The following is a 12,344-nucleotide window of genomic DNA, read 5'->3' as shown; positions in this document are numbered from 1 at the left end:
GGCCTGTTGCTCCAACCACTGACCCACGCCAGTCAGGGCAGGCCCAAGGTTTTAAGACTTTATACGACAAAGAATATGATTTTAATACTACGTGTGGAAATTCATTCCATATGGAAGCCATTGAAGAAAACTTTGTTGGTTTCATGCAAAAAAAAAGTATATTAATTATATTAATTTTATAATTAAATTATATTAACTTGTTTAATGTCTAATTCACACTGAAAATACCTGCAAAATATGTTAAAGTTCTGTGGAATTCAGTATTCTTTAAAAAAAAATTTTAAATTGATTTTAGAGAAGAAGGTAGATGGAGAGAGAGATAGAAACATCAATGATGAGAGAGAATCATTAATTGGCTGCCTCCTGCACACCCCACACTAGTGATCGAGCCAGCAAGGCATGTGCCCTGACTGGGAATTGAACCGTGACCTCCTGGTTCATAGGTTGATGCTCAACTCCTGAGCCATGCTGGTCGGGCTCAGTATTCTTTTGGTCAAGAATTTATTCTAAGCTATGGGGGTGAAAACATTAATGTGTATAATTATTTAGTGTCAGCATAATTGGTGTAAATTGTTTGGAACATATTTAACATATATGTATTGTATTGGTTTCATTGAAAACAAATACACTCCTTTTGGCTTTGAAAATGATGGTAAATGGTACTAGATATAGTTTTAATGTGTAAACAATTTTTTCATTATTAAAAAATACTTTATGCAAAGACTGTACAGAGTACTTTTACACATATTGTTCCCTTCACTCTTCACTCTTTTCCTGTGGTTCTACATTGTTATGATGCTCATTTTGTAAATGATCCCTCATAAACTGAAAGCCAAGATCCTGATTTTACTTTAAAGACAGAATGCTCTTATAGACCACCTAACCTTTTCTTCTGTGAGTTCAAAACAGAACTAATTTCTTTAGATGACATCTAACCTTAGGTTGATTTATAAGAAATGTTAACAAGCTTCATTTTTCTTCTTTTTTCTAGGGGATCACTGGACAGTGCAACCTATGTGGCCAAAATTCAAAAATTGCTGGCATCAATAGAAAGAGAGAAAGATTCCTTAAGGAAGTTGAAAATTGAATGGGAAAATATATCAAACTCTCTGAGTGACATGGATAAGAAGCTGCTGGAAAGCCAGGTCCGGCAGCTTGAACAGGGGTGGAAACAAGTAGAACAACTGGTTCGCAGGAAGTACTCTCAGCACGAGATGGAGCAGGAGGAACTGACGTCTCTCATGAGCGAGATCCAGGAGCTGGGCCTCTCTCTGCAGCAGCAGCACCAGCGCCTCCGGTTGAGGCTGGGCTCCCCGGAAGGACGGGAAAGGGACACAGGCACAGTTGCCTTGGCTACTGAACTCCAGGCTGTCAAGCATAGGTTTTCTGTTTTAAAGGCAAGAGCTGAACTTCAGATGAAGAGGATTTGGGGAGAGAAGGAAAAGCAGATTTTGGAAGATGCGATAAATAATTTGCAGAAGCAGTGGGAAGCGTCAGAGCCGTTAAACGTAGAGGTGGACAGTGAGATCAGGAAGAGTGAGATCAGGAACAAGGTGAAAGAGATGACCTTATGGGTGAAGAACCAGTTAGGTGAGCTCGTTTCCTCCATTTCCCTGCTACCAGAGGGCATCCTTTCCCAGATCCGAAAATGCAAAGTGAGGCACGATGGCATTCTGGGTCAGCAGCGGGCGGCGGAGGCGCTGGCCGAAGAGGTGCAGGACAGCACCCCTAACCTGGCCGCAGGCGGGCGCGAGGAACTGGATAGCCTCCTCCAGGACTTACAAGATCAGTGCCAACGGCTCGTTTTGAAATCCACTCAAAGATCGCAGCTGTTGGAACGTAAATTGGAAGAAAGAAGCACTTTTCTTGCAGAAATAGGGAGAGTTCAGCTGTCACTTCAAGAAAAGGAAACACGGATAATCCCCCAAGTGGGAACAGCCTCCACCGGAGCGGAACTGGAGCATCAGCATGTGGCCCTGGCGGCGTCTCAGGGGGAATTGCAAGAAATCGCCAGTGGACTCTCGGCGCATCTTCAGGAGCTCACGCGCCTCTGTAAGGACCTCAGTGTGTTTGAAAGGTTATTTCTGGACGATCAGTTGAAAAGTCTGGAGACGAGAGTCAGCAGAGCACAAAGATTCATTCAGCATAAATGTAGTGAAGTAGAACACAAGATGCAATTTTCCAGGGAATTCCAGGAGCAGACATCTGCGCTTCAGAAGGAGCTTGATAACATACAGCGCAACGAGCTGTTCCTGAGTCAAGAAGTGAGTGAGGGCGTGAAAGGGGAGCTCCGTGGCCTCCTCGGGCGCCTCCGGGGTGTTCAGTCCAGCATCCGACAAGCACTGAGACTCAAAGAAGCGTTTGACTCCCTGGGACTCCACTGGGATTGCTCCCAGCTTGACACGTTACAATCCCAAGTATTTGAAAAAGAGAGAGAACTCGAAGGAAAAATTAAGCAGTTGGACACATTTATGGCAGAATATGGCAGATATCAAGCATCGCTAAGTAAATTGAGGGCGATGGATTTGCAAATTAAGGAAAGGGCCGAAGCAGTCCTAAAAACCCCTCCTACTTCTCCAGAAAGCCGTCTGCTCGGTGCTCAAATTTTGAATCAGAGAATCGAGAGAGCCATGTGCTTGTATCATGAGGTTGTAAAGAAATTAAGTGAAAATAAGGCCTTTGGTGACTCCTTCAAAGAGGAAGAGCTACTACACACAAAGCTGTTTGCAGAAGAAAACGATAAGTTGCGGAAGGTTCTCCAGAATATAGTACTAGAATCCCAACCAAAAGAAATGGATGAAAAAAGTTTTCAGGAGAAACTAGAAAATTCCTTCCATGTTTTGAACCAGATAAAATCTCAGTTGCAGCAGCCTTTACTTATCAATGTGAAAATTGAACATATTCAAAAGGAAATGGATAATTGCGAAGCGTTCCAAGAACAAGTTCAGGCAGAAATGTGTAGCATTAAAGGGGTAACTGTTATTGAGAAGCAAAGGGAGAAAACCTCTTCTGAAGCTAGTGATGTGGAGACAAAATTACGTGACATTGAAGAGCTGCACGTTCAGCTTAATGCAAGCATTGATATGCGCACAGTAAGTTTCTTTAAAATTAGGTGGTTAATGCATCTATTTTTATTTTATGTTTTGCTCCAGTTGATATCTCCACTTCTCAAGAAGTTAGAAATTTTACAGGCAAATTCTCCACAGGAGAATAGCCACTTGCTAAGAGCCGGTTTGTAATCCCGACTCCTCCTCCATCTACATACAACGCCTTATCATTTGGAAAAGACAAGTTTGACACCTTTCTTTCTATATCCCTAATAACCTCTGTTGCGCAGAACAAAGGCTTTTTTGTTTGTGTTCTGGAACTAATAGGGCAGGGTGGGAGAAATACGGTGTGGAGAAGAGAACACAAATAATAATAACATTTACTTAGCACTTGCAATGTACCGAACATTTACCTTTATTCGTCACAGCAACTCTGTGAAGTGGGCCCTATTATTGACCCCATTTTAAAATCAGGAAATCGAACTTCAGAAACATCAAGACTTTTCTCAGGGCCTTACTACAGAACCAGGAATCAACTTGAGATCTGTCTGGGTTTAGAGCGCGAGTCATCAAATTAAGGCTCACGTGCCAAATCTGCCCACAGTGTCTGATTTTGTAAATCAAGTTTCATTGGAGCATAGCCCTGCCCCCATTCCTTTATGGATTGTCTGTGGCTGCTTCGGTGCTACAACCAAAGGACTGAATAGCTGTTATAGTCCAGACTAGAGGCCCAGTGCACAAAATTCATGCAAGAGTAGGCCTTCCTTCCCCCGGCTGCCGGCACTGGCTTCCCTCTGGCACCCGGGACCCAGGCTTTCCTCGTAACCCTGGTTTCGTCCAGAAGGTCGTCTGGTCTAATTAGCACATTACACTTTTTTATTATAGATGGCCGGCAAAGCCTCATATATTTAGTCCGACCCTTTACACGAAAAGTTTGCTGACCTCTGTTGCAGAGTGACCCCAGCACACCCCCTCCTTTCCTGCCTTAATAGCGTAGATGGCTTAGGCATCATTGGAACACCACTGTGCTTACTATAATACCTTTTACTGTGTTTTCAGAATTGTCACATTAAATTTATAGGATACGGAACTTAACTCCCTTTTTTAATTAAAAGAGTTATTAGGTAATATATTTGCACTACTTTGATAGGTATACTAGTAAATTCTTTAGAAATGAAAAGTCATATTATGAACCCAACCCATATATGTCCTTTAAATTGGTACTTAACAAGAGCCAATTGAGAGTACTTTTCTACTTATTTTTTTATTGAGGTATAATTGACATGTATTAGTTTCGTGTGTATAACATATTCTGTATTTGTACATATTGTTAGCAGTAAGTCTAGTTAACAGCTATCACCACAGTTACATTTTTTTCTTGTGATGAGAATTTATAAGATCTACTCTCTTAGCAATTTCAAATATGCAAGACAGTATTGGTAACTAGAGTGGCTATGCTACACATTACATCCCACAACTTATTTTGTAACTGGAAGTTTATAGTTTTTGACCCCTACTTCGCTCATTTCAGCCCTCCACCCTGCACCTCTGACAACCACAAGTCTGTTCTCTGTATCCTTCTCCACTTGATTTAATGCATTTTCCAGAAATAAGGTACATGAATCCCCCAAATCATATGATTAGTGCTGGACTGGAAGGGACCTTTAAAGTTATTTATTTCAATGAGAAGACATAAAGTGATATTCTCAAAACTAAAGTTAGTGGCATAACTATTCATTTAAAAACATAAGCGGTCTGGGTTCTTCGTTTTCTTTTTTTTCATCTTTTTTTCACAAGTATTGATTAAGGTTCTATACATTAAGTTTATTCCATTGTTTAATTCATGTCTAATAGAAGAGCAGGAACATATATTATTAGACATTCATGAGGTTTATTTTTGAATTTAGATTTGGTGTCCTTAGCAAATCTGGAAACAGTGTTTTGTTTTTTATGTAAACACTGGAGGCCCGATGCACAAAATTTGTGCACATGGCGGGGAGGCGTCCTTCAGCCCGGCCTGCGCCCGCTTACAATACAGAAGCCTTTGGGGGGACGTCCCACTGCTGCAGGGGCGGGAGAGGCTCCCGCCACCACCACCACCACCGCTGCTGCACTCGCCAGCCGTGAGCCGGCTTCTGGCCGAGTGGCGTTCCCCCTGTGGGAGTGCACTGACCACTGGGGGCAGCTCCTGCATCGAGCGTCTGCCCCCTAGTGGTCAGCATGCATCATAGTGACCAGTCGTTCCGCCGTTCAGTCATTTTGCATATTAGCCTTTTAGTATATAGGATTTTTACATACTTGTCAAACTAAAAGTAGGAGATGCTAACTCTTATAAGACCCAAGGGTGTATATTATGAGTGCACCACAAAAAGTCAAGAATGACTGAAGTCCCAGATGTCTGACAGTTTTGTCATAGCATTTAATCTCCTTTTCACCAGAATGTCTTGAATGATGCTCATGAAAACATGACCCGCTACAATGAGGCAGTCCCCAGGGCGCTGGGGGTGGCTGCTGCCCTTGAAGCCTTTGTTGCATCCCATAGAGTAGACCTGGATCATCCAGAAGAATCACTGGAGATGCCTCGCGGGAAACAGGAGGAACTGGAATCCACAATAACAGACGTCCAGAGCCTCAGTGAGAAACTGGGGGCCATCGCCAGCCCTGCCGCCCAAGCACAACTTCAGTGCACTTTGCAGGAATTGGTTTCTAAGAACTCAGCCCTGAGGGAGGCAGTCAGAGTAAAGGAAGCGGAAATAGAAAGGTGGGTGCTTCTTTGTAATGCTTTACGAACACAAAATATAGATTTCTTTACAGTAAACATGTACGCAGAAATCATTTGGAAAATATGGAAAAGTTAAAAAAAAATACGACCTAAAGAAAACCGTAACAAATATTTTACTGTATTTTATATTTTTTATTTAATATTGAGTACCTACAACAGAATGTTTATAAAAGTCTGCATGTGGTATAAAGAATATTGGCAAACAGCCTTGTACCCAGAGGTTCAAAGAGAATCATCATGACTTTTTGATTCTCTTGCGTGCTTCTTCCCGCTCCTCTCAGAAGTAACAGAAGTAATCTTTATCCTAAGTATTTTATCATTTCTTTGCCCTGTAAAATGTTTTTACTGTGTGTTTGTATTCCATTTTAATGCATGTGTATTCTTCTGTGACTCCAAAATCATCATTATGATCCTGAAGTTTATTCATGATCTTGTCTGTAGTAAAATTCAGTCAGCCAGCTACTGATAAGCATTTGGGTTATTCCTAGTTTTTGCATTTACAAAAGTTCTACCAGGAACATTTATAAATGCAAGATCTCCCAGTGGGTTGTGGTTGCCGGGTCACACACCTTACATTTTAATTCCACATGATTTAATTCATTGTTTTAAGTTTATCTAATAGCATATCTGTGTTACAATTGTCCTATATCCTTGCCAACACTTGATTTTATGGGATTTAAATTTCGCCATTCTGATGGGTGAGAAGTGGTATTTTATTGTGGTTTTTTGTTTGCATCTCTATTATTGCTAATGAATTTGAGCCTCTTTTTAAAAAAATATTTCTTGGTCACTCATGTTTCTTCTTCTGAGAAATACTTTTTCAAGCCTTTACCCAATTTTTATAAGGTTGTCCATCTTTTTCTTTTTCATTTGTAGGGATTTATTCTATATTTTTGATGTTGGACTTTTGTGGTTGTAGGTGTTATAAATGTCTTTACAGGCTTTATCCTCTGGCTCCAGCATTCCAGAAGAAGGTCAATAAAACTAAACTGCAGCAAATTACTTCAAAGTGAAAACAGCCCTACAATTTAGCTTATTTCTCCATATTTCCTCTTTTACTTAGTGCAGAGCCTCTACATATTTCTTAATTCCTTCCCAGTTTATTATTGTGTTTTAAGAATTTAAAAAATACTTGAATTTTTAATTGTCTTCTGTGGGGAATGCAGGCTGTATCTATTTTGTTTTTGTTTTTGTTTTTTAAATATATTTTATTGATTTTTTTACAGAGAGGAAGGGAGAGAGATAGAGAGCTAGAAACATCGATGAGAGAGAAACATCGATCAGCTGCCTCCTGCACACCCCCCACTGGGGATGTGCCCGCAACCCAGGTACATGCCCTTGACCGGAATCGAACCCGGGACCTTTCAGTCCACAGGCCGACGCTCTAGCCACTGAGCCAAACCGGTTTCGGCTATTTTGTACACATAGTTTTATTCATAGTGTTTTTAATATATCACAGCATTATGCTGTATAAAAATATGCTGCCTTTAACTTTATAACATGAGCTCTTTTTCTTATTGTAACAAAAGCTCTATAAAAGTAATTAGAATTTCTATATGATATTTTATAAAATAGATTGTTGTAATTTACTCAGCTTTATCTTTTGTTACACATAGGGTGTGTTTCAATTTTGCTATTTTAGTTAATAGTCTAATAAGTAAAAAAAAATTTACTTAATAAGCAAAAGTAAATTCAGGATAAATTTCTTATACTGAATTGGGATTAATTCCTTAAGATAAATTACAAAAGTCAAATTAATGGTCAAAAGATATGGACATTTTAAAGACTAAATGGTTTTCTACAAGAATTGTATCAAGTTACACTTCATTAGCAGTGCTGAAAAAGACAGTTTTCCAATTTAGGTGTTTTGAGATCAGTCTTACCTGCCTGTTAAAGTTTTCAGTTTTAAAGTCTTATGCAGGTCCCCGTGAGGGAGAAGGTAGATGATGAAAATTTTTTGAAATCCCCTGAATAACAAAGAAGAGAATTACATTCTGTTTTTTTGTTTGTTTGTTTTTAAATATATTTTACTGATTTTTTACTGAGAGGAAGGGAGAGGGATAGAGAGTTAGAAACATCGATGAGAGAGAAACATCGATCAGCTGCCTCCTGCACACTCCCTACTGGGGATGTGCCCACAACCCAGGTACATGCCCTTGACCGGAATCGAACCTGGGACCTTTCAGTCCTCAGGCTGACGCTCTATCCATTGAGCTAAACCGGTTAGGGCTACATTCTGTTTTTTTTATTAAGTGTTTAAATTTACCCAGGGATGTTCAGAATATATGGTACTAAATAAAATTTAATGTATATCGCTTTCCCCCCTAACCCACTAGGTGTCTCGAGAATTACAAATGCTACGGGAAACTTAAAGAGAAGATTGGCACTGACCTCCGCCGAATGGAAGCAGTTCTTGCGCAGTCCATGTCCCCGCTGCCAGTGTCCTACAAAGAAGCTTTAGAACGCTCAGAACAGAGCAAGGTAACAGCATTTGCAAATCTCCAGGAAGACTGGGTGCAGAAAAGGGGCAGAAAGCTGGTGGAGGCAGCAGGGAACGTGGCTCTGTGACGCCCCACAGCAAGCTTCAACCTGACTTGTACCAAACTCAAGAAAATTCTTCCAACCAAAAGCCACGGGGGGGAAAATGAAGCAATGGTTCTGAGACTTAATTCGCAGTTGGGTTCACAGGACAGTCCTCTCCTGAGTGGCATCCTATCCTTATTGCTCACTCTTTCTAAAGCTTGACCCTTCATATTATTTTGTAGGACCTTGCTGGACGGATGACATGGAATTTAATGCAGTTGTCATAAGTGTTAAATTCCGGTTACTTCTTATATGCTCTCCTCAGCAATTTTAGTTTTTGCTTACTGTCATCTGTTAGAGTCTGTGGTATTATGTTATTAGGATTTGGATGAGAACATTCTGAATAGTCTGTGCTTACTATCCATCCCAAAACAAAACATAAAACCAAAAAAAAAACGAGCTAAAGCCTTGGTGGTTGATACAGTGTATTGTCCAAATTAACTTCCTAGTAAAAGATGAGACTTACAGTAGAATAACAAAGTGAACTTTTAGGATTTTTAACCTTTAAAAGCATATCTTACTTGGGAAAATTGGCTTATGGGTCATTGTTTGTGCCCATAGTTTCAAATTCACATAGTACAATACAATAAAACATAGGTAGTTCTCATCTGTCTCAAATTGGCTTTCAAAAGGACTAAAAAATTGATCACAAAATGCTTGTGGATGATGTAAATCATTTGCTATTCAGGACTTTAAAAAGTTCGTAACGTTCAGAAAGATCAATAGACATTATATTCTTCTTATCCCTTTTCTTTCCTAAGGCCTTGGTGTCAAATCTTATGTCAATTAAAGAAGAGTTTATGAAACTACGACAGGTCCTCAGACACCTGAGACCCACGTTCACAGATAGTGACGGCATGGGTCTGCTCAGAACCGTGTGGGCTCTGTGGGAGAAATGGCTGAGTTTGCTGGAAGTTGCTAAAGAATGGGAGATGTGGTGTGAAGAACTGAAGCAGGAGTGGAAATTTGTCAATGAAGAAGTGAGTGCTTCATTTTCTCTTTATTAATCCTTACCTGAGGCTTTTCTTTTTTTCATTGATTTGTGAGAGAGAGACATGTCGATTGGATGCCTCCTGCATGTGCCCTGACCTGCAACCAAGGTACGTGCCCTGGACCGGGAATGGAACCCGAGACCCTTTGGTTTGTGGCCGATGCTCTAACCACTGAGCTGCTTGTTAGGGCGATGCTTCATTTTCAATAGTCAAACCATAGAGTTTTCCTTATAAGCATCTTTAAATTGTTTTATTATTTTCATTTTTTTAATATATACAACAGGTCCTCAACCTCTGTCATTTGTTTTTTATCACATATGTGTAACACATAAATGTTTATAGAGGTCGCATCCTACTAAAATAATCTCCAAGAAATGATTCAACATTTTTTTTTATAATAGTGGAATATATTTGGTATCAGACGGTTCTTAGAAATAAGTGACTACTTGTTCATTCGAGCTTTAAGATCTTTATTGTGAAGATGAATTAAGCCCTCTTAAAAATAACTCTCTCAACCTGGCACTGAAGGTTAGAGTTAGGTAGTGTTCATAATCACCAACTACTTTGGAAATTAACTACAATCGTTGACTAAGGAAATGAACTATTGTTGTAAAGTCTGGGCCTAAAAATGTCTGATATTCTTTCTGAAAACCATCTCAAAGAAACTTAATATCTGTCAGTCACACATGTTCATTTAACTGTGGTTCAGGACTTACACTTACATATATTTAGAAAGAACATTTAAAATAGTATAACATTATCTTAGAATACTCTTTAATTCTTTAATTTTTCCAAAGGACGAGGTATAAATGAGGTACAAATCATAACATTAAATGAAAGTTCTTCTCTCTAATTCATGTCTGAATTCCTGCTGAATTTACTTGAGAGAGAAATATACTAATCAGTACTTCATTAGAGGTAGGATATATGCTTTGGGATTTAAATGTTTAGTACTATCATATTTTCTTGCTTAAAACTTGATATTCTTGAAAATGAATATCATTTTGGTGGTGACGTTTGATGAGTAAATACATTATAAAGTATGCTTCTAGCAGAACTGCTAGCCTTGTTCTTTCCCATTCATAATGACACTGTTTATTGAATTACTACAGTAGGCCGTGTGCAATGCTGAGAAGGCAGTTCACACATGGTGTCACTGAATCCTTGCATTGCACTCAGGACTGATTCCCATTTTATTGATAGAGAAACTGAGGCACTGGGAGATTTAAGTTGGCAGAAGACGTTCCAGTGATTGAGCTATAAGCTCCTGTGGGCTGGGACCACATCTGTTTTGCTCACCATTGTAACTTTAGTATCCAACCAAGGCTTTGTACTTAGTGGGCTTAGTAAATATTTCTTGAGTGACAGCTCTTATTTAAACCCAAGTCTAAAGCTTTTTATTTTATTACATTGTCTCTCTACTGCTAAATACCTATTTGTAATTATACTTTATTAATTCAGACCACATTCCCTTAGCACTTTGTAATTATTCATAAAGCATTTTACAATATTTGCTAACAAAATGTGTTTTTCAAAGAGTAGCAAAAACAAAATATGTCCTCATAATGGATGTTAATGGGTGTCTATTGAACATATGTCATACATAGTTCTGTGCTCTTTACATTTATTATCATTTATCCTCACAAGAATCCTAAAAGGTAGATATTATACAATAATTCAGTATCTTTATGGAATAAGTAGATTTTTAAAAACAAGCTCTGTTTACATTTACAAGTTAAAAATCAGTTTAAATTTTTATTAACTTCTTACCTCTGTTTTCATGTGCTTGATTTAATTATTCACTTCTGGTTACTCAGAATCATTATTTTATGCTTGGGTGAACAGTGTAAAGTCACATCTTCAAAGCTAATGGGGAGGAGTAAAGCTGGCTTCTTCCCCTTGTACCAAAAGTCCAGAAGGCCTTTCTCTACCAGTTTCTATTTCTGCTGGTTACAGGATCTTCATTCTCCTTCACTGTGTTTACTTACGGTTTCTTCTCCCTTTCTAGACTCTACTTTATAATTGACTCTGAGCCTAAACATTTTATAATCAATTTTGTTAGAATTATGTGTCTAAGGAAAATCATTTAGGGGCTGCAGAGGCTCTTGTATGTGGAAGAGTGGACGTAATCTTTGCCATAATCTTTGTGGCAACTATTTCCCTGATTTGGGCTGTATTCACCCTTTTTGGTATAAAGCTTGTTGAATTCTGACAAGTACCTATAGTTATATGAGCACCAACAACATCCAGATTTAGAATGTTTTTATCGCCCCAGAGAGTTCCTGGGTGCCCTTCGCAGGCATCTCCTTCCACCACCTCCAGCCCCTGGCAACCTTTACTCTGTTTTTGCATTTCCGGATTCCGGAATGTCACAGAAATGGACGCGGACAGTTTGTGGTCTTTCGAGTCTGGCTTCTCTTCACTAAGCGTGATGCATGTGAGATGCGTTCCTGTTGCTCCTTGTTTTGATAGCTCATTTCTTTTTTTATTCCTGGGTAATATTCTACTGGGCACGTACACGGCAGTTTGTGTATCCATTCATAGGTTGGAGAATTGCCTGGCTTTCGAGTAAAATTATCATCCTAATAAGAATTCTTCTTCCCCTTTTGTTCCCCTCCTTACTCACTGACCAACTCACAGCAGGCAGCAGGGACTAGGACAGTGATGGCGAACCTATGACACACGTGTCAGAGGTGACACGCGAACTCATTTTTTTGGTTGATTTTTCTTTGTTAAATGGCATTTAAATATATAAAATATCAAAAATATAAGTCTTTGTTTTACTATGGTTGCAAATATCAAAAAATTTCTATATGTGACACGGCACCAGAGTTAAGTTAGGGTTTTTCACAATGCTGACACGCCGAGCTCAAAAGGTTCGCCATCACTGGACTAGGAGAACTGAAACAGGGAAGGCCAGAGCCTCGGCTTGCGGTTTGC

The 12,344-nt window shown here is 39.4% G+C and overlaps 1 protein-coding gene across 8 annotated transcripts in view; it reads left to right on the top strand.

Moving 5' to 3' along the window:
• SYNE2 (spectrin repeat containing nuclear envelope protein 2) overlaps positions 1-12,344 on the top strand; it is a 316,273-nt gene that overhangs the window by 171,514 nt on the left and 132,415 nt on the right. For all 8 annotated transcript variants that reach the window (XM_059693959.1, XM_059693921.1, XM_059693929.1 and 5 more), the window contains 4 exons: positions 992-3,092; positions 5,486-5,808; positions 8,166-8,310; positions 9,174-9,392. In XM_059693959.1, the coding sequence (XP_059549942.1) occupies positions 992-3,092; positions 5,486-5,808; positions 8,166-8,310; positions 9,174-9,392 (2,788 nt within the window). The remainder of the gene's footprint in view (positions 1-991; positions 3,093-5,485; positions 5,809-8,165; positions 8,311-9,173; positions 9,393-12,344) is intronic.

This window comes from Myotis daubentonii, chromosome 1 (genome assembly GCF_963259705.1).
Source record: "Myotis daubentonii chromosome 1, mMyoDau2.1, whole genome shotgun sequence".
NCBI classification, from domain to species: domain Eukaryota; kingdom Metazoa; phylum Chordata; class Mammalia; order Chiroptera; family Vespertilionidae; genus Myotis; species Myotis daubentonii.
This window is presented reverse-complemented; position numbering and strand designations above follow the sequence as displayed.